Genomic DNA, 22,848 nt, shown 5'->3' with positions numbered 1-22,848 from the left:
CCGTTTCCTTAAAAATGTCCACAGCATGCTTAAGGACCCCTTTAAGCATGGGCAGGGTCTTGACTGTTCTTTCTGATGTGGAAAAGATGTCGACCAGAAAGTCTTCCTCTACAGGGTCAGCGTGCAGTTGCACTCATGGTTACTTGCCGCCGTTTCAATAAGGGCGTTAAAGGCAGTAGTGTCCTCAGTAGGAGACGTTTTTACACTGTATACATATGTGTCAGGGGCAGTTTGCGGATCTCTTGGGTCAGCCGGGTCTGCCCATGGTTGGTTTTGATAATCGGGATCAGTGTCCACATGATAAGTGTCATCCTCATTTTCGTCATCCCCTGCATCCACATCCGAGTATGTGGGTGAAGTCGGAGGTTCTTGTCCATAGGATTGGAGAGGTTCCACAAGAAGTGGCGTTGTTGAATACCTCTTCTTTAAGGGAATCCTATATGACTCCATAGGTGTTTCTGGTATGATCTTCCTTTTATATATGGACAGTCTACCAGTTTGAGTCAAACTCCCTCGACTCCTGTTCTTCAGGCTCCTCTGTAGCCTCTACTTCCATCGACACTTAAACTGCCCAATAGCTTTTCGGTTCAAACATCTTCGGCCGCACTGTTGGTGGTAATCCGAATTTGATTGGTGTGGCTGCGGTCTGAACGTTTCCGACCAGCTTCGGTGTTGGGGCCTTCTTCGGCCCGACCGCAGTAGCCTTTGATGCGCTGGAGTGACTCAGACACCTCTTTGGCTATGAATGGGCTCGGCTGCATTGACTCGACAGGGTCCTTGGAGCCAGTCTTCGTCTTGTCCGCAGGTTTTGACAGAGGATCGAACCCTTCTTTTGGTTCGGGCCTTTTGTGAGTGTCTACTCCCTTCGGTGTCTGCTTTGTCGGTTTCGACAGCCTTGACTTTTGTCTTCGGTGCCCAAACCCTGGGTTCGATGACCTTGCGCTTTTCGGTATAGATGGCCATTTTCTGCTTTTTCGGCTCAGAGGGGTTCAAGGCCTGGAGCCGACCAGAGTTAGTTGCACTTTTGGTTTCGGTTTTGTCAGTGTTGCTTTCGGTTTCAATTTCTTAGGATAGAACGATGGCGGTTTTGATACCGACGGCTCTTTACATATGTTCAAAGCCTGGCCTGTATGCGGGGCTGTAGAACGAGTCTGTAGATCTCGGGTAAGGCCTTGTGGCGATCCCTCGACCTGAGCCTTATTGAGTGCGTCATAGTCGGCCCCGTATAGTCGGTTGGGCCTAGCTCATCGCCTGAGCTATCTTCTACAGCCCCAAGGGCCTCTGCGTCGTCTCCTACCTCTTCGATGAAGTTTGTCTTCGGCGTCATACTCTGAGTCTTGGTCCGAAGCCGGATCTGAGTGTTCTTCCTGATCCTCCCAGATCAACGACCTCTTAGTCTTCGGTCCCGAAGATATTTTCTGGAATAGACGCTAATCTGAGACTCCAATCGAGACGTGAGTCGAATCCGAAGAGTTTTCTTCAACCTGAACCGGGCAGAGGCCATACAGTTCATCGATGTGCGGGTATTTTGCATTACAAAGTGGACACCTTTTGAATGGGCTTCTTTCCTTCGTGGATCGAAGATAGTCGAATGTGGAATAAAAAAACGCTTGACTCCTCGATGTCCTCTCGAAGCAAGTTATCGGTGCCGAAAGAAACAAAACCGACGCGGTCGAAAGCCTTTTGGCTTCGTAGAAAGATTTCCTAACTTGAGCTAAGATAGTAATATCCGAACCCAATGGCGGAAAAAAACAATCTGAGGTTGGAGAGGATGCCCATGCGCACTGTAGTCCAGGGGTGGAGCCACCTATCTCGTGATACTTCGAAGACTCTTCCAGGACAACAGTGTGCAATCATCCGGACCCAACACTAGGCGGCGATCTATGCGAAGATATGAATTCAGCAGCCCACATGCCTCGAACGCCATTTTAAGTGAGAGAGAAGGAAGGCGCGAGATAATGGCCAATGCACAGCCTTTAACGCTTGAGGTGGCGTTCTCTGCAGTGCTCCGAGGAAGACACGGTGCCCGGTTACAACAATTTTACAGCTTTACTGTACCCGGTTCATGATCAGAAATTAGTAAGAAACGGATCGCTTTTTTCTGGGAAAATTCTGCTGTTTTTAGATAACGAATGGACTTTGAACGTAGACGTGGCACTGCGATTTAAACATACGATTTAGAGTTGTTGGGCAAAACATGCAGCTTAGAAGAGGTATTTCATGGGCAAATAATTATTTAAGTTAGTAGTGATTGTTTTGCAGTCGGGGACGGTGTTTGGTAACGTTACTAATGTAAAACGTTTGAGAGAAATATAGGTTCTACGATAAGCTCTCAGCATTGCGGGGTGGGGGAGCGGCATTGGGTGGCGGGGGAGCATCTTCCTTTGAAGTCAAATGCGATGTGCGATGTGGCTGGCGATGTGCACACGCCTGGCTCACATGCCATCCTGAATGGCATGTATGGGTGACATAGGTGCAGCGTGGATGGGATAAGTATGCGCCTAACAATTCACAAATATATTTCCTTTACAGATGGATATGAAACATTACGGAACAGGATGAGAGAGAAGTGATCTACTAACTTCATATGAGTGCAGCTACCTGTCCTCTACTTAAAAAAATATAGGAGATTCCTACACAACACCAGGGAGGGAAACATTTTTGCCCTGAAGAAAGTCCAGGCCCCGTACGTGCCAATTTTTGAGGACTGAAACATGTCGGCACTAGGGTCATAGGACCATTACTTCCTTGCGACCCCCCTTTTTTCCATGTAATATCCCCTACGATTCTGCGAATAAAGGGATACCTGGAGCCATAGAAGGATTGTTAATCTTTACAGCCCCTGGCCATTTTTTAAGTCTCGCCTGGCGATAGCGCATGCGCGATCCTCGCCATGCGGCGATCGATTTTTCCAAAGCTTTACATGCACGCGTATGGTTGGACAAAGATGGCTCCTCTCCCCATTCATCCAAAGCTAAACATGCACGCGTATGTACGGACAGTGGACAGTCTGACGACATCTTTGTGCAAATAGCTTTCTATTGTCATGGCAACGAAGCGAATATGCTACTTACCAAAATGCATCTGTTCTTGGCATGTAGGGCTGCTGACATTCATATCTGTGCATAGATCGCCACCTAGTGTTGGGTCCGGATGATTGCACATTGTTGTCCTGGAAGAGTCTTCGAAGTATCACGAGATAGGTGGCTCCTCCCCTGGACTACAGTGCGCATGGGCATCGACCCCATCCTCAGATTGTTTTTAGCCATTGTGGCCAAGATGGAGTGAAACTAAGTGAATGATGACCATGCTAGAAGTACAGGTGAATTCTGCAGCTGCTACGGGCGCCGGGGAGGAGGGCGGGCGATATGAATGTCAGCAGCCCTACATGCCAAGAACAGATGCATACTGGTAAGTAGCATATTCGGTTCGAGGCATGCGGGCTGCTGAATTCATATCTTGTGCATAGAATACATAGCAGTCCCTCTATTAACAGCGGCCGCCCGTGCCAGCTGCAGCAGTTTGGAAAAGTGTTTATAGAACAGCCTGCCCTACAACTGCCTGCTGTTTAGAGTGCACATCAACACAATAATGTTTTGTAAATGTGTGTGTGGTAGACCATGTGGCTGCTCTACATATGTCTTCCAAAGGAATATTTCCAAGGAAAGCCATGGAGGCCCCCAACTTTCTGGTGGAGTGGGCCCGTGGTGGAATGGTGAGAGTACGCTTGGCTTTCAGATAGCAGATCTGAATACATTTAACGATCCACCTGGCTATACCAGCTTTGGAAATGGGGTTACCTTTGTGTTGTGGCGCAAAGGCAACAAAGAGTTGTTTAGTTTTCATAAAATCCTTGGTCCTATAAATGTAATACATTAGGGCCCTTTTGACGTCAAGCGTGTGGAGCATTCTGTCCGCCAATGACTCAGGATTTTGGAAAAACACAGGTAGTTAAATAGTCTGGTTAATATGGATTTGAGACACTACCTTAGGAAGGAATTTAGGGTTAGTGCGAAGCACCACCCTGTTGGAATGAATTTGAATAAATGGCTCTTGGATAGTTAGTGCCTGGAGTTCACCAACTCGTCGCAGCGACGTAATCGCTATAAGGAAACCACTTTCCATGGCAAGAATTGAATCTCGCAGGAATGCAGTGGTTCAAAAGGGGGAGCCATCAGCCGGGTGAGGACCACATTGAGGTTCCACTCAGGAGCTGGTGGAGTCCGTGGAGGAATGACTCGCTTGAGTCCTTGCAGAAAGGCTTTAACGGCAGGCACCCTGAAAAGTGAGAGGTGCTGCCTGTTTTGGAGACAAGCAGCCATTGCGGATAAATGTATGCGAATGGAAGCATAGGCTAGATTACATTTGTACAGATGTAAAAGATAACAAATGATGTTCTGAATAGATGCATCTAGCGGGTTAATGTTGTGGCCTGCAAAATAAATGACAAACCGCTTCCACTTTGCCGCATAGCATGCTCTAGTGGTGGGCTTCCTTGCCTCCCGGATGATGTCCATACAGTCAGGAGGTAAGTTGAGGTAGCCAAACTACATACCTCAGGAGCCAGATCGCCAGGTTGAGCTGTTGCGGATCTGGATGCTGAATGTCGCCATGGCTCGGAGTCAAAAGCCTGGGTGTGAGGCGCAGCCTTTGATGCGGTACCACGGACATTTCAAGAAACGTGGTGTACCATGGTTGGCGAGCCCACGTTGGAGCAACCAGAATGAGAGTCATCGAGTGCTGCCTCAGCTTGCGTGCCACCAGCGGTATCAGAGGTGTTGGGGGAAAAGAGTACGCAAATTTGCCTGACCAGTTCATACATATCGCATTGCCTTGCGACTGTGGATGTGGAAACCTGGCAGCGAAGCTTTGGCATTTTGCGTTCTCCTTTGTGGCGAACAGGTCTATCTCTGGATGACCCCACATTTGGAAGTACGGGTTGAGTACTGCTGGATGTAGCTCCCACTCGTGCATTTGGTGGCTGTACCTGCTGAGCAGGTCCACCATCTGATTGTCCTTGCCTGGGAGGTGTTCTGCCATGAGGAAGATGTTCCTCTGAGCCAGATGAGACAGCTGTGGAGAGTTTGTCCCTCCCTGCTTCTGAATGTAGTACATGGATGTCATGTTGTCCGTCCGGATCAACACGACCTTGTTGCACAGATGTACTTTGAAGGCCTTTAGTGCCATGAAGATAGCCATCCGTTCCAGAACATTGATGTGCATCCTCCGTTGCTGTTGTGTCCATAGTCCCTGCACAGTGTGATGGAGTACATGAGCTCCCCATCCCTGGAGAGAAGAGTCAGTCGTCAGGATGATATGTGGCACAGGCTCTTGGAACGGTTGTCCCTTGCAAAGGTTTTGTGGATTCCACCAATGCAGAGAGTTGTATGCCCGACCGCTCAACAAAACTAGGTCTTTCAACTGTCCGTGAGCCTGAGTCCACTGACGTGCTAAGCACTCCTGCAGCAGGCGCATATGTAGTCTCGCGTGCGGGACTATGGAGATGCAGGAGGCCATCATGCCTATCAACTGCATGAACACTCTTGCTGGAAGCGAGTGTTGAGGTCTGAACTTCTGTATCAGCGATTGAATGCTGTTGATCCTCACTGAATTTGGCTGTGCTGTGGTTGCCAGAGTGTTTATAGTCGCACCCAGATACTGCCGTATGTGGGCGGGTTGCAGGTGGGACTTCGGGTAAATCAGTGAGAATCCCAGATCGTGAAGAAGGTGAATGGTGTGGGACATGTGGGCGGCACTCTGCTGGGCTGACTTTGCCTGAATGAGCCAGTCGTCCAGATAAGGGTAGACGTGAATATTTTGTCTCCTCAGGTGCGCTGCCACTGTCGCCAGGCACTTTGTAAACACCCTGGGTGCCGTGGTGACTCTGAAAAGGCAAAACCTTGAACTGGTAATGTTGGTTTTGGATGGTGAACCGGAGGTATTTTCTGTGTGACTGGTGCAGCGGAATGTGAAAATACGCATCCTTTAGGTCTAAAGTTGCAAGGAAATCCCTTGACTGAGCAACGGGAGTACTTGCTGCAGGGTCAACATATGAAAGTGCTCCGATAGAATGTACTGATTGAGGGGTCTGAGGTCCAGTATGGGTCTGAGGGACCTGTCCTTTGGTATCAAGAAGTACAGTGAGTAAACTCCTGTGCCTCTTTCTTCCACAGGCACGAGCTCGATTGCCCCTTTTTGCAGCATGACGAGTACCTCCTGCTGCAATAAGTGCAAATGTTCGGCAGACATAGGACGGTGTTTTGGGGGTATGTTGGGTGGAGTGGATGTTAACTCCAGAAAATAACCGTACTGGACCAGTTTTGTGACCCACCTGTGTGTGGTGATGGACTTCCAGACTGGCAGGAACTGCTGAAGTCTCCCCCCGACCGGTGTTGAGTGGTCGGGGAGCAGTGACAAGGCGTCACGGTTTGTTGTTGTTGGCAGAGGATCTGGAGTGGTTGTTTCCTCTGCCCCTGCCCTTGGTGCCATTTCCACGATATCCACCACAAATCTGTTTGGTGTAGGTGGATTGTGTGTTGCCCTTGTAATACTGCGTGGTTTGTGAGCTTTGGCCTCTGGAAACACCTCTATTGCTGGAGCGACGAAAAGAACCAACCCTGAATTGCTGGGACTGCAAGGCCCCCATGGACTTAGCAGTGTCAGTGTCCTTTATTTTTTCTAAGGTGGTGTCCACCTCTGGACCGAACAGACTATCAGGGTTTACGGTTTGATTAAGAATGGTGGTCTGTATCTCTGGCTTAAATCCAGAGATTCTAAGCCAGGCATGTCGTCTCAGCATGACGCTAGTATTGACGGCTCTGGCCGCGGTGTCAGCCGCGTCCACTGCACACTTAATGGAAGCATTAGATATTAGTTTCCCCTCTTGGATGAGCATCTCAGCCGCCTCTTTGTATTAGTCAGGCAGGTGCTGTAACAGGGTTTCCAATGTGTCATAGTGTGCCCTGTCATACCTTGCTAGAAGTGCTTGTGTATTCGAAATGCGCCAGATATTGGCCGCTTGAGCCGCCACCCTTTTCCCTGATGCCTCAAACACCTTTGATTCTTTATCTGGGGAGGAGCAACACCCGTTGTTTGAGAATTAGCCCTCTTCCGGGCATTTGAAACAACAAGAGAGTCTAGAGGGAGCTGTCCCTCGATATAAGTAGGGTCAGCAGGTGCTGGCTTATACTTCTTCTCTATCCTAGGGTTTATCACCCCGGCTCTGGTAGGCTCCTTAAAAATGTCCCCAGCATGCTTTAAGACCCCCTTTAACATAGGGAGAGTTTACAGTCCTCTCAGAGACGGAAAAGGTGTCAAAGAGAAAGTTCTCCTCAATGGGGTCAGCATGGAGCTGGACGTCATGGTTCTTAGCCGCCCGTTCAATGAGGGCATGAAAAGCCGCAGAATACTCAGTGGGTGACGTTTTCACCGCGTAGAGTTGTGTCTGGGGCAGAGTGAGGGTCACCTGGGTCAGCCCCAGCTGCCCAGGGCTTGTTGACATCATCAGTGTCTGTGTAGACAGGATAGCTGTACTCATCCTAATCATCACCCTCACCAGCGTCCACGTCAGAGTAAGTGGGCGAGACATTATGGGCATGTGGAGAAAGTGGTTCCACAAGAACAGGAGTAGAAGTGGACTCCATAGGCCTTTCCGGGGCAATTTTCCGTTTATGTAGGGAAAGCCTGCCCGTTTCGGCATCAATAAAGTGTTCACGTTGTTCCTCCAACAAAGATTGTCGATGCTTCTGGGTTGGAACCCCTGTGGTAGACTTCGGCACCGAGGGCACCGTCTCTGGCATGCCCGTTCCCAACTTCGGGGCGAAGGCCTTCAGCGCCACCTTTGGCGGCAACGTGAAATGAATGGGCGTCAACCCCTTTTGAGGTTTCTCAACCGGCTTCGAGGGTGGAGCATCTTTAGGGCTGACTGTCAAGGCCTTCTCCTTGATGCGCTGTAGGGAGTCGGTCACCTTCTTGGTGAAAGCGGCGGACGGCTGCACCGAGTCGCCGGGATCCTTCGAGGTACCACCAGACGTGGACCCGTGGGTTGCACCGTTCTTGGCCTTATCTTGTTGGCGCGGAGTCTCGTGAGCCTTCGGATCACCGAGCCCTTTATTGGCGTCAACCTTCTTCGGCGCCGATTTACTCGACCAACTTGACTTTTGTCTTCGGCGTGGCAGACTTAGTCTCGACGCCTTGACGTGTCTTCGGCTCGACCACAGCCTTGTGCTTCGTCGGCGCCGACGGCTCCGAGTGCTTGGATCCGACCAATTTAACTTGCACTTTTGGTTTCGAGGAGGGCACCAGTGCTTTCGCCTGCGTCGAGGCCGCTGGGTTTGTTTTCGGTTTTGATTTTTCAGGGCGCGGCTCATTAATGTCCGTAGCCGAGCCCGAAGGCGCGGCCGTAGAACCCATTGCAAGGTTTTGGGTAAGGCCTACTGGCGTTCCCTCGACCTGAGCCTGTTGAAGCGGTACGGCCCCAATGTCTGTTTGAGTTAGCTCTTCGCTCGAGCTATCTTCCATGGCCCCAAGGGCCCCGTCGTCGTCTCCTACCTCTTCGACGACTTCTTCAGCCTCAAACATTTCAGCGTCGTAGTCTACCTCCGACGCGGGATTCAACAAAGTTTCCTCAACTTCCCGGTCATCTCTTCATCATCCCCGACATCGAAGATGTCCACAGGCGCCAGTGAAGTCTGCTGGGCCTCCTGGCGCGCAGCACGCCGATGCTTAAGCGTCTTCTTGGACCTGAAACGGGAACAAGCCATGCAACTGGCTTCATCATGATCCGGCGACAGACACTTGTTGCACACCGGGTGGACGTCGATGTGGGGATACTTGGAGTTGCATACCGGACATCTCTTGAACGGACTCCGGTCCATGATGATCAGTCTATAGCGTCTTCGACTGGGCCTTCCGCGTCGAGAGCCCACGGTTCTTCAGACTCCCGGTTCGGTCCCAAGCTGAAAAAGTAGGCACCGAACGTGAGACAATACCGACGAATAAAACTAAAGACCTTTTGGCCATAAGAAAGTTTATCGATTCCGATAGAGTGAACCAATATACATCCGAACCCAATGGCAGAAAAAAACCAATCTGAGGACGGAGGCGATGCCCATGCGCACTGTAGTCCAGGGGAGGAGCTACCTATCTCGTGATACTTCGAAGACTCTTCCAGGACAACAATGTGCGATCATCCGGACCCAACACTAGGCGGCGATCTATGCACAAGATATGAATTCAGCAGCCCACATGCCTCGAACCTGCTTATCAGAAGCTTGGTCACGCTCCCTTGTTACTTTACTGCAAGAATTATGCCTACTGAGATCTGCCGTGACCAGTGTCTCTATTAAAGAGGAGTCCTGGTGTGTGGCTTTTGGACTACAATGTTCTGCTTGTTGTAAGGCTGCTGATGCGAGCAGGCGTCAGACTGTATTGTTGTGGTATCACCCTGCGCAGGCAGCAGCAGAGCCAGTTTTTCAGGTCATTGTTTTCTGGTCTTGCCCTCTGTGCACGGTGACAGCAGAGGCGGCAGAGCCAGTATTAGACCGCTATTTATAAAACGCTGGGCGAGCACTTTCCCATCACATAACCCGCCGTTGGCTGTTTGGACCTTCACTGCAAACCGGATCAGTAAGCAGCGCCTGAAGCAGCGTCGGTACACAGGGCAGAAGCAGGCAAAGGGCACCTGGGCAGAGGGATGGGGTGGTTGGTGGAAACCTTGTAGTGCTGCTACTGTCTGCTTAGCGATGCCAAAGATGACCCGCTGTTCAGTGGCCGAGTGAGCCCGGTTCATGGTGTAAACAGGAGGCGACCGCATATCTCGTGCGGCGCAACTCACTGTCCCTGCCAGGACAGAGCGATCCTAGGCTGCATAGGGCTGCGCACCTGAGCTCTGCAGCACCAACAGCGTGCAGGTAAAGGACACATCTAACCATTAATATCGGTGCATCAGGGAGAGACCAGCGCCACTTGTAATTCCCCCCGCGGCGCTTACGTCAAAAGATGTCAGCAAGGCTCTTGTTTCTGAAAGCGAATGGAGCTCCCACCTACTGCGTTTTTCTCCAGAAGTGGAATGGGTGTGCCGTGTTAGTTTTAAGCTGTCAACGAACCCTGTGCACAAAAAGTAAACATGATCTTGGCCAATCCAGAGGACCCATGAGGAGATGCGGATATCACAATTTGACTGACAGATGGAAAGTTGCCACCAAACTCTCTAGCGGGGGTTCTACAGTTGTGAATGAGTAGGGCATTCTAGCAGCCCTCATCAACGCGCGCTCGATGGTCAGACATGCTGCCAATATCTTTGAGCTAATTGTGGACAATAAGCTTGACGTATTGTTCATCACTGAAACATGGCTCAGGATGTCGTGTGAGCCGGTGGTTGAGCTTGCAATCCGTCGGGGGTGCAGATCGCTTGATAGGGAGAGGGGGTGTACTGCTCTGGTTTTTAGGGAAACCTGGGCCTTTACATGTGAAACCTCTGTGGCCATGATGGAGTTCGAGGCTCTTGATTTTTCCTTCACCTTATCGCCCCATTTTATGCTAGGGGGGCACGCTGATCTATCGCCCCCCTGGCCCGCTCAGTGCTTTAATAAAGACTCTGGGGGATGCTATTGCCTTACCGGTTCTGCGTTTTCCCAAATTTCTCCTTTTGGGTGATTTTAACATCCATTTAGATACCCCGGATCCCGTGTCTCTGCTGGATCTTTTGGCCTTGACTCAGCGGGTCGCTACGCCAACTCATTTAAGGGGCCACTTGATTGATCTGGTATTTTCTAATTTCGAACTGCATGTTGAAGATCCATTGCCGGTTACATGATAACATTCTTTTGGGACATGGGGCAATCTTCTCGCCTGCCATCCCTGCCACTTGGCCCTCTCACTCGCAAGATTAATATTCCTGGGTTAATAGAAGCCCTTACTCATTCCCTGGTAGACCCCGCTGCTGGTCTTGAGGGTGCTGTTGACCGGTTTAACACCTGGGTTAGCCAGGGAGTTGAATCGTCGTGCAAATCTTTGCCAACCAAGGCTCACCGGCCTTCCCCCTCTCAGCCCTGGTATTCCCTTTTCCTAACAGAGGCGAAACTGGGCTGTAAGAAGCTGAAACGCCAGTGGCGGGTAGCTTACTGCCCAGTAGCTAAATCCGCTCTGCGCGCGGCACAGAGAATTTACTACACAGCTTTCAAGAAAGCTAAAAGCGACTTATGCTGAAAGAATAATGAAGGCCAATAATAATAGCAAAGAGATTTTCTCTAGTGTCAAAAGTTATGCCCCCTTGCGCGGAGCACAAGGCCATTCCAGCCTCCCTTGGATGGTGTGAGGAGCTTTCCGCTTTTTTTTATCAATAAAATTCGATCTATTCAAGATAGCCTGGCGTTATCAGTGGCACTGCAGAGCTCCCCAGCGCCCCCTCTATGTACTGCTCTCGACTCTTCTTTCACGCAGTTTGTCATGGCTGAGAAGTCTGATATCCTTGCTATTCTTAAATCCCTCCAGTCAGGCTCCCCCTCTGATCTGTGCCCGGCCAGAGTCATAGCGTGGGCTGCAGATATTGTGTGCGCTGAAGCTACCACCATGGTCAACTGGTCACTTCAGGCGTCGACTGTACCGGGAAAATGGAAGCAAGCTCAGAGCTGCCTTGCCGCCATGCTTACATGGCTGGCACAGGCTAAACTCAAGTGCAACGAAGGGAAATCAGAGATACTGCTGTATGGTCAATTTTCACCGCTCTTCACAGAAGCCTTGTGGCCCCCAGATTTCCCCCGCCCACTTTCAGAGGGTGGTCCGGCTAAGAACTTGAGAGTTTGGTTCGGGGAGGATCTCAGATTCTCTGAACACAACAAGAGATTAACGGGTGCCTGGTTTGGTACACTCAAGTCACTGAGTAGATTCTTCCCTATGCTCCCTCAGCCGGCGAAGGAAATGGTGGCACGGGCACTTATATTGTCCCGTTTGGATTACGCTGATGCTCTTTTTATTGGCATCCCGGGATACTTGGTGAATAAACTTCAACTGATCCAGAACGCTGTGGCCAGACTCTTATTTAACATCTCGAAGAGATCCAGCATAAGGTCACACTTGCGTGACCTCCACTGGCTGCCCCTTGTCCAGCGTGTGCAGTTTAAGGCCCTCACTTTAGCGCATAGAGAGTTGCATGACTCAGGCCCCTCCTATATTAGGAAACGGGTGGCGTTTTACACCCCTCACCGATCCCAACGATCTGCTTCCCACCGTCTGATGGTCATTCCCCGCTTCAGCCAGTCTAGGTTAGGGGGCCAGTCACTTACGGTCAAGGTTGCTACTCTTTGGAACAGCCTTCCTGTTTCTCTGCGCCACACTCAGGACTGGTTTCGATTTAAGAAACTCCTCAAAACTCATCTTTTTAATCAGGCTATCTAACTTGTATTCCCCCGCCAGTCTGCAGTTCATATGGGCCATGACACTCAGAAGTAATTGAGCGCGTTACAAGTCTCATAATATAACATAACGATGGTTCAATTCTGAAGTGTCATGGGCGAGTTGCTCTTCACAAACAGGGGCACATTTTCCGCATAAAATGCAAAATCAGAAAAGGGACAGGTTTGAGCTAGATCAATCAGTACTTAATTTGAGCCGGTGGATGTAGGTAAGGCCGCAGACACTCACTTATGGGGACCTGCACTTATTTTCCTCCTCAAACTTTGACCCAGAGCAAGCAAAGGAAAAAAACACAAAAGGGGAAAAAGGAAAAAACGAAATATGTTAAAACAGTGAAAGAGGGATGTAGCTGGGAGTGTCTATGGTGGATGAAGAGGCTTGAGATGAAATAGAAACTAGGCAGCTTGGTATTAGTCACCCCTAGATTGGATAGTGCTCGCTGCCGGCCTCAGAGCTAAATTTTGGGCCCCATCACTTATGATAACTAAATTTTTAAACTCAGTTTTATTTCTAATCAGTTCTTGCTAGCTTACCTGTTTACGCCCTGCTGACAGGGGTGTTAGAGGCAGTGAAGCTAAGCAGGGCAATACAGCGTTCCCTGCCTCGGACATCATGCTCAGCCTCTGGATTCCAGGCGTGTTATTTCACAAGCTCACGAGGCATCGGAAAGCAAAATAATCTAAAGGTTAAAAATGCAATAGGTCTTGCCTTTGATTAAGTTAAAGCCATTTGCTTTGCTAATGGTATTGTATAGCAAAGCAAATGGCTTTAACTTAATCAAAGGCGAGACCTGTTGCATTTTCAATGCTTGTTCTTAAGTGCTCCCTGAAATATGGTCGAGTCCACCCTCACCTGAAGGAGCCAGGGTGAACCCGATGATTAAGCATGACACTACTGAAGTGTGTAAGAGTTATTTAACAAAAAGGAATTGCTTCCTTTCTCACGCTTGAGGGGTTGGTGACCCGGGAGGTTTTGACTAATGCCCATCTGCCTCTAATCTAGGTACGATACAGGTGTTGGATATATACTTGAGTTGGGAGGACGTATCCCCCACTAGGCGCTCCTCTTCAACCTTCCAGCCCTTGAGAAGATCACTTCTCCAAGTGGCCATAGTTTGATAGTAGGTAGGCCCTCCGTGGGAACCTACCACGGACCGTGGAAACCTACCACGGACCGTGGAAACCTACATCCTGCAAGTCAAGAGCCAAAGCATCTGAGCCATGGACAGCATCCCGAGCGTCTCCTTAAACAGGTAAAAGAGAACCTGAGTTCTAGAATGGGGTGCAGTACACTGACAGTCTACGGAACCAGGAAATACCAGTTGAGCAAGTACCCATGTCCAAATTTCTTATATGGGACCAGAAAAAAAAAGAAAAAAAAAAACAGGTCCTTCACCATAAAAGCCCAATACTGACCACAATGGGCCCAATATTTTATAGTCCAGTTGTCTCAAGTTAATAAGTGGGCAATACCTTTCACGAGACCCTGTAGATGAAGAATAATTATTAAAGCTTATTTAAACACCAATGGTCAGAAATAACGCATTCCCAAGGAATATTTGACCCAATCAGATTTATCAATGTCAACAAGTGAACAATATCTGTTCAGTTGATGAGAAACACAGAAAACAAAAAAGATAAAGTTGGACACTGTCTGAACTGATGTGTAGTGTGAAGCCAAAACAATGTAATGATAGAACAAGGAGAGCATTAGGATAATAAAATACAATTACATACAGTCATTCAAAGGTGAAAAGGCTTTCCTTTGCTCATCATTGTAGAAACACTTATCCCAGTAGGACATCAATTCAGTTCTAATTTCATTTAGAAGGTGCTGCAGATTTTCCAGCTTAAGGTCGTCTAATAGTTTCACTTCATTTTTCAACTGCAAAAGAAGGAAAAAATTAAACCGCTTCTCAAATGAAAATAAAAACAGTAGAAAAAATTTAATTTCATTACATTTCCAGAGGTTGGAACCAAATGCCCAAGTTACAAAATGACAAAGTAAATATAGGAGGAACGGACAGGTATTACATTTTTTGTAGGACAAGGCAAGAATGGTATCCTGCAGCTTCACAATACTCAAATATTCAGCTTTCTAGTTTTAATATATCAAACAGTGTATTGGCCACCTTTATCAGGGAGACAGAAAAGTCAATAAAACTTCACACAGATTCCAGTCTGTATGCCATTTACAACTAATGTAAGTGGGGTTAAGTTCAACATAAGCAATAGGATATATAAAGACACTAGATGTATATTTTATGTTTGCTTGCTTTTATTGCAGAAAATGCAGTGCTATAAAAACTACATTTCATAAGGAAAATTGAAATGTATGAAATATTTCACTGATCTTGGTCAAACATGGATTCCATCATTTTAATGAACGTTCACAAACCATTCTACAACTAGTTATCATAAGGGCTACAAGGATTGTATGCTTCAAAAGATGAAATTATAAAAGTTATTTAAATTATGTGGTAAAAAAAAACATAACATTGTCGGGTGGCTTACATCAAATCAAGTCAGTTAAGTAGCGACAGTGATGTTGCTACTGCTGGGGACATTTTGATGTGGGGTCAAACAAACTGATTCAGCCTGGTGAGGGACGGATTGGGACGAGTAGAAAATGCATACATTTCGTTTACACAAGTTTGTCATTAAAAAGTTCTGGTTTTGCTTTTTTTCTTTAAAACGGCATAACATCACATCTGTTACCCATGTTAGAAAAGGTCCCATTGGTGGAGACAAATGTTGAACGCTGGGTCTTTATGTACAATCTTGTTCCTTTTGACATTAGAGGACGAAAAGCATGCAACTTTCCTATTGTGATAGGTCAATCGCTATGCGACACTGAAGCAAATAATGTACTTCTAAAAACCAAAACAAATACTTAAAATAAAAAAAGTCAGTATGTAGGGTTGTGCCGCAATGTGTTTGCATGTGCATGCTCTTGGTGTATGTGCGCTTATGAACAGTAAGATTACATGGAAGATTTTAGGTTCCATTTTGGGGGACCCAGGGCAGACTGGAGAGCATAAGGAGGTAGAGGAATTTCCCGGGACCGATTTGCGGATCACTATAGTCCAGTGGTTCCCAATCTGTGCACCGGCATGGGGCGCCGCGCACTAAGCACATAATTTGTGAGTTTGGGAACCACTGAACCATGAAAGACGTTCCTCTCCTCCGAGGACCATGTTCGTGCGGTCCTCTTTTTATTTCTATGACCGCAAGCTTGATGAACAAGCTCACGGTCAATCTAAACTTTAGTTTTTCAGGTGTTAGAGGCCCCTGGGCTCGAGTGTGGGGATAGATCAGCAGTTTGGGCCGGGGGACTGCTCAGATGCGGGCCTGAAAGCGAACAGTGAGCTCGTACAGAAACAGTATCTGGTGGGAGGGGCCCCAGCTCAGGTGTAGGGCTGGGAGAGAGGCCTCGAGGCGTATGGGCGTGTAGAAGAGACGCGGGAAGAGGAGCGCGGCTGTCACGCGTGCAGGTGAGGGATCGAGGCAGGCGATGAGGTGAGGGGCCGAAGGTGTCCACCTGCCTCCTGGCCTGTCTGCAGGGTGTGCTGCAACAGGCAGTTCTTCCTGGTGACTCAATAGTTTCCTGGGACAGGGAGCGGGGGCAAAGCAAGGACCCCTCCCCAGAGCCCCATTGGAGGAACATCCAACATTTTCGTCTGACTTCCTGGAGTAGGTGTGTGACAAGGAGGGTGGGGAGGGCTTTTTGCAGGTACTTTTTTCCCGGAGCGGCGGTAAGGAAGGAGGAGTAAAGAGAAAGGAGGTAGAGGGGAACGGGAAGCTAAAGTAGAGAGCGTGAGGAGACAAAAGAGGGGAAGAGGCAAGAAACGAATATGCTACTTACCAGTATGCATCTGTTCTTGGCATGTAGGGCTGCTGACATTCATATCTTGTGCATAGATCGCCGCCTAGTGTTGGGTCCGGATGATCGCACATTGTTGTCCTGGAAGAGTCTTCGAAGTATCACGAGATAGGTGGCTCCTCCCCTGGACTACAGTGCGCATGGGCATCAACTCCATCCTCAGATTGTTTTTAGCCAATGCGGGCAAGATGGAGTGAAACGTAGTGAATGATGACCATGCTAAATTATGTGTGAATGCCGCAGCTGCTACAGGCGCCTGGGAGGAGGGCGGGCGATATGAATGTCAGCAGCCCTACATGCCAAGAACAGAAGCTTACTGGTAAGTAGCATATTCGGTTCGAGGCATGTGGGCTGCTGAATTCATATCTTGTGCATAGAATACATAGCAGTCCCTCCATTAACGGCGGCCGCCTGTGCCAGCTGCAGCAGTATGGAAAAGTGTTTTTAGAACAGCCTGCCCTACAGCTGCCTGCTGTTTGGAGTGCACATCAACACAGTAATGTTTTGTAAATGTGTGTGTGGTAGACCATGTGGCTGCTCTACATATGTCTTCCAAAGGAATATTTCCAAGGAAAGCCATGGAGGCCTCCAACTTACGAGTAGAGTGGGCCAGTGGTGAAATAGGGAGAGTGCGCTTGGCTTTCAGATAGCAGATCTGAATACATTTAACGATCCACCTGGCTATACCAGCCTTGGAAATGGGGTTACCTTTGTGTTGTGGTGCAAAGGCAACAAAGAGTTGTTTAGTATTCCTAAAATCTTTGGTCCTATCAATGTAATACATTAGGGCCCTTTTGACATCAAGTGTGTGGAGCATTCTCTCCGCCAGTGGTTCTGGATTTTGGAAGAACACGGGTAGTTCTATAGTCTGGTTAATATAGAACTGAGACACTACCTTAGGAAGGAATTTAGAATTAGTGCGAAGCACCACCCTGTTAGAATGAATTTGAATAAATGGCTCTTGGATAGTTAGTGCCTGGAGTTCACTAACTCGACGTAGCGACGTGGTTGCTATAAGGAAAGCCACTTTCCATGTCAAGAATTGAATCTCGCAGGAATGCAGAGGTTCAAAAGGGGGACCCATCAGCCTGGTGAGGACCACATTGAGGTTCCAATCCGGAGCTGGTGGCGTCCGTGGAGGAATGAATCGTTTGAGTCGTTCCAGAAAGGCTTTAATGGCAGGCACCCTGAAATGTTAGAGGTGCTGTCTGTTCTGGAGGTAAGCAGCTATTGCGGATAAATGGATGCGAATGGAAGCATAGGCCAGATTACATTTGTACAAATGTAAGAGATAACAAATGATGTTCTGAATAGATGCATCTAGTGGGTTGATGTTGTGGCCGGTACAATAAACGACAAACCGCTTCCACGTTGCCGCATAGCATGCTCTGGTGGTGGGCTTCCTTGCCTCCCAAGTGATGTCCATACGGTCAGGAGGCAAGTTTAGGTAGCCAAACTCTAGGACCTCAGGAGCCAGATCGCCAGGTTGAGGTGTTGCAGATCTGGGTGCTGAATGTCGCCATGGCTCTGTGTCAAAAGCCTGGGTGTGTGGTGCAGCCTTTGATGCGGTACCCACGGACAGTTCCAGAAACGTGGTGTACCATGGTTGGCGAGCCCACGTCGGAGCAACCTGGATGAGAGTCATCGAGTGCTGCCTCAGCTTGCGTACCACCAGCGGTATTAGAGGTGCTGGGGGAAAAGCGTACGCAAATTTGCCTGACCAGTTCATCCAGATCGCATTGCCTTGCGATTGTGGGTGTGGAAACCTTGCGGCATAGCTTGGGCATTTTGCGTTTTCCTTTGTGGCAAATAGGTCTATCTCTGGATGCCCCACTGCTGGAAGTATGGGTAGAGTACTGATGGATGCATCTCCCACTCATGCGTCTGGTGGCTGTACCTGCTGAGCAGGTCCGCCATCTGATTGTCTTTGCCTGGGAGGTGTACTGCCATGAGGAAGATGTTCCTTTGAATGGCCCACTTCCACATGCTCTGAGCCAGATGAGACAGCTGTGGAGAGTGTGTTCCTCCCTGCTTCTGAATGTAGTACATGCCAGTCATGTTGTCCGTCCGGATCAACACGACCTTGCTGCACAGATGTACTTAGAAGGCTTTTAGTGCTAGGAAGATCGCCATCAATTCCAGAACATTGATGTGCATCTTTCTTTGCTGTGTCGTTTATAGTCCCTGCACAGTGTAATGGAGTACATGAGCTCCCCAACCCTGGAGAGAAGCGTCCGCTGTCAGAACGATCTGCGGCACAGGCTCCTGGAACGGTCGTCCCTTGCAAAGGTTTTGTGGATTCCATCAATGCAGAGAGTTGTACGTCCGACCTCTCACCAACACTAGGTCTTTCAACTGTCCGTGAGCCTGAGTCCACTGACGTGCTAAGCACTCCTGAAGCGGACGCATATGTAGTCTCGCGTGCAGGACTATGGAGATGCAGGAGGCCATCATGCCTATCAACTGCATGAACACTCTTGCTGGAAGCCAGTGTTGAGGTCTGAACTTCTGTATCAGCGATTTAATGCTGCTAACCCTCACTGAATTTGGCTTTGCTGTGGCCGCCAGAGTGTTTGTCGCACCCAGATACTGCCGTATGTGGGCGGGTTGCAGGTGGGATTTTTGGTAATTCTGTGAGAATCCCAGATCGTGAAGAAAGTGAATGGTATGGGACATGTTGGCGGCACACTGCTGGGCCGACTTTGCTTGGATAAGCCAGTCGTCCAGATAAGGGTAGACGTGAATGTTTTGTCTCCTTGAGGAAGTGAATGGGCGTTGACGCCTTGTGAGGTTTCTCGACCGGCTTAGAGGGTGGAGCATCTTTCGGGCTGACCGTCGAGGCCTTCTCCCTGATGCGCTGTAGGGAGTCCGTTACCTTCTTGGTGAAAGCGGCGGACGGCCGCACTGAGTCGCCGGGATCCTTCGAGGCACCACCAGATGTAGACTCGTGGATCGCACCGCTTGTGGCCTTGTCTTGCTGCCGCGGAGTCTCGTGAACCTTCGGATCACAGAGTCCTTTGTTGGTGTCGACTTTCTTCGGCGCCGATTTACTCGGCTCGACCACCTTGACTTTTGTCTTCGGCGTGGCAGACTTCGTTTCGACGCCTTGACTTGTGTCTTCGGATCTACAACAGCCTTGTGCTTCGTCGGTGCCGACGGCTCCGAGGCCTTCGATCCGACCAAAGTAACTTGCACTTTCGGTTTCGAGGAGGGCACCAGTGCTTTTGCTTGCGTCTGGACCGTTGGTTTCGCTTTTGGTTTCGATTTCTCAGGGCCCAGCTCAATAATAATGTCCACAGCCGAGCCCGAAGGCGGGGCGTAAAACCCATCGTAAGATCTTGGTTAAGGCCTAGTGACGATCCCCCGACCTGAGCCTGTTGAAGCGGTACGGCCCCAATGTCAGTTTGAGTCAGCTCTTCACTCGTCGTCACCTACCTAGTCGACGACTTCTTTGGCTTCAAACATTTCAGCGTCCGCGTCGTAGTCTACCTCCGACGCGGGATTCAACAGGTTTTCGCCAACTTCCCAGTCAGCTCCCTCATCATCCCCGACACCGAAGATGTCCACAGGCGCCGGTGCAGTCTGCTGGGCCTCCTGGCACGCAGCGCGTCGATGCTTAAGCGTCTTTTTGGATCTGAAACGGGAACAAGCCATACAACTGGCTTCATCATGATCCGGCGACATACACTTGTTGCACACCGGGTGGACGTCGATGTGGGGATACTTAGAGTTGCACACGGGATCTCTCTTGAACGGACTCCATTCCATGATGATCAGTCGATAGGGTCTGTGGGGTCGACTGGACCTTCCGCACCGAAAGCACCCGGTTCTCTAGACTCCGGCTCGGAACCGAGCTGGAATAAGTAGGCACCGAACGAGAGACAATACAGACGAAGAAACTAAAGACCTTTTGGCCTTAAGAAAGTTTATCGATTCCGACTAGTGAACCAATATTCATCCGAACCCAATGGCGGAAAAAAACAATCTGAGGATGGAGTCGATGCCCATGCGCACTGTAGTTCAGGGGAGGAGCAACCTATCTCGTGATACTTCGAAGACTCATCCAGGACAACAATGTGCGATCATCCAGACCCAACACAAGGCGGCGATCTATGCACAAGATATGAATTCAGCAGCCCACATGCGTCGAAACAGGGAATATTGTGAATGAGTGGCGAAAAGTGAGGCGGCGGAGACAGGTAACAATAAGAGTTAAGAAAAGACGTGAGAGATGAAACAGGTGAGTGGAGACAGACACGCACTGGAAGAAAAAAAGAGTAAGGACGGAGATGAAAAAAAGTGAATGTGTACTGGAAAAAAGAGAAAGGGATGGAAAGAGTGAAGAGTGATACACGGAAAAGGGCATGTGCCAGAGGAAAGGGGAAGAAAGAAAAGTCACAGGGGAAGAGAGCAGGTGTGTGGGTTGCAAGAAGTACCATGTACTAGTCCCAAAACCCAACATAGGTTCACTTTTCTGGGTGAATTTTTTTTTAGTACACCCCTTTGTTTTTATAATAACATGAATGTTAGCACATTCACATTGTGAAGTCTCATTTGCACTTTAAAGTCAATCTTCATAGTTCGGTCTAGGCTTTGATATCTTACAAGAGATAAATGCAGAAAGTTATTGTTTTTTCATAATACTGTCAAGTTATCTGCATTCCGTCCATTATCTGTGTGTCTTTTGCTTTCTCGCCCTAAGTGCGCCGAGTATGCCCAGACGTGGGTCCCGGGCTCACTGTGCCACTGGATTCAAGCTAGCAAGGGTGATGCCCCAAAGCGGGTCCCAGAATGCTTCTTTCCGGTCCAGGGAAGACCTGGCGTGGCATGTCGGGCTGGACTGTTCCCATGAGGAGCAGGGTCAAGACTGATATGCCTACGGCTGGGTCTAACCTGGGGTGGCATGGTGAGCAAAACAACAATGGATTTAACCCAGATATCTGACTGGGGGTGAATGTTTGATTTCCACTGCATTCAGTCCATAATCGGTCTCTTTTGCTTTCTTGCCCTAAGGCAGTGGTTGTTAATCTGTGCGCCGCAGCACCCCGGTGCGCCGTCAATACCAGCCAGGTGTGCCGCGCACTAAGCACACAGTTTGTGAGTTTGGGAACCACTGGACCGTAAAAAACGTTCCTCTCCTCAGAGGACCATGTTCGAGAGGTCCTCTTTATTTCTAGGACCACAAGCGTGTTGCTCAAGCTCACGGTCATTCTAAACTGAAGTTTTTCAGGTGTTAAAGGCCCAGGCTCGATGCATAGCAGGATGAGTATTCTGAGGCACAGACAAAAGTACAGAAAATAAAGGGCACAAGGAGAAGCTGGAGCTGCAAGCAAATTTCTCTCTCTTTGGAAATATCATGTCTATGGCTAGCGTCCACCTTTATTCCATTTATTGTTCCTGACTAGAGAACCCTGCACTACAAATCACTTAATCCATCTGTCTAATATGGGAATTATAAAATAAGTTAACATTTATTTTAATATGGGTGTATTTATGACTGCCAACAAAAGTAATGAAGTCATAGGCACAATTTAAATGTACTCCAAACCACTTGAATGTCTAAATTACACTAGTTTGTAGTTCACACTCTGCTACAAGTGCCAGTTAAGTGCTCCCTGGCACTTTACGCCTTCTGGGTGCAGAGGTGGTGGCCCCCCACTCGGTTTCATTTTGAAGAGTATTCTCTGACAGTATTTCAGGTTTCCTCAGCTTGACTCCAGTCTTGGTCAAGCTACTCCAATCCCCTTTAAATTTGTTCATGGAAAGAGGTGCTGTTCTTTAGAACCCTTCAAGGACTGTTCAGTGCACCTAAATCAAAACATTGCAGTCACTATTGTGCACTTTCTGGGACTACCCACTCCTGAGGCCGGTCTTACATCCCCCACCCTAAAATAAAATGTATAACATAGTGGGAAGCCGCGGCCGACTGCTAATAGGTAAAGGGAGCCGTGGGTTGAAAATGTTTGGGAACCACTGTTCTAGTCCATGTAGGAAGCTGGCTCTTTAAATAGTGGACCAAAACGAGGTGCACTGTGTAAAAAGTCCAGGCAACCCTTATTGGTTTACAGAAGCAAAAATATTAATACTAGATGCTCACTTTTGTGTTACTGTGGGCAAGGAGTTTAGGCATACCAGAGGGTAGTGCTCGGCATTTGTTGTACTCAAGGGCAATAAATGAGACACGCATGAAATAAATCAGACCAATTTCGAAAATAATTGTATCTCTATATACATTTTGATACCAAGAACTTTTTTATGAAGTATATACTTTAAAAAATATATATTTTTACAAGTAAATTGTTCACTTAAATGCATCTTTACGCAGCAATGCCTCTCTATGGATAAAAGGCATACCTTGTATGCAGTTATTTGCGATCGGTGTCTTGGGGTGTACGAAGGTAGAATCCTAGCATGGTTACCCCAACTTTTTGACTGGTCTCAGTGTGTTTCTGACCTAGTTTGACTGGGATCCTGATAATCAGCACCCTAATAACTGTGCTTTCTCCCTAAATTTACCCTAAGAACTCCTGTACCTCCACAAATGGCTATTGG

At 48.6% G+C, this 22,848-nt stretch overlaps 1 protein-coding gene across 4 annotated transcripts in view; it reads right to left on the bottom strand.

The window, feature by feature from the left end:
• Positions 1-22,848, bottom strand: part of LOC147733584 (protein regulator of cytokinesis 1-like) — a 544,834-nt gene that overhangs the window by 395,451 nt on the left and 126,535 nt on the right. For all 4 annotated transcript variants that reach the window (XM_086958174.1, XM_086958175.1, XM_086958173.1 and 1 more), the window contains exon 7: positions 14,151-14,298. In XM_086958174.1, the coding sequence (XP_086814300.1) occupies positions 14,151-14,298 (148 nt within the window). The remainder of the gene's footprint in view (positions 1-14,150; positions 14,299-22,848) is intronic.

Source organism: Lissotriton vulgaris, chromosome 2_1 (genome assembly GCF_964263255.1).
Source record: "Lissotriton vulgaris chromosome 2_1, aLisVul1.2, whole genome shotgun sequence".
Classification (NCBI taxonomy): domain Eukaryota; kingdom Metazoa; phylum Chordata; class Amphibia; order Caudata; family Salamandridae; genus Lissotriton; species Lissotriton vulgaris.
This window is presented reverse-complemented; position numbering and strand designations above follow the sequence as displayed.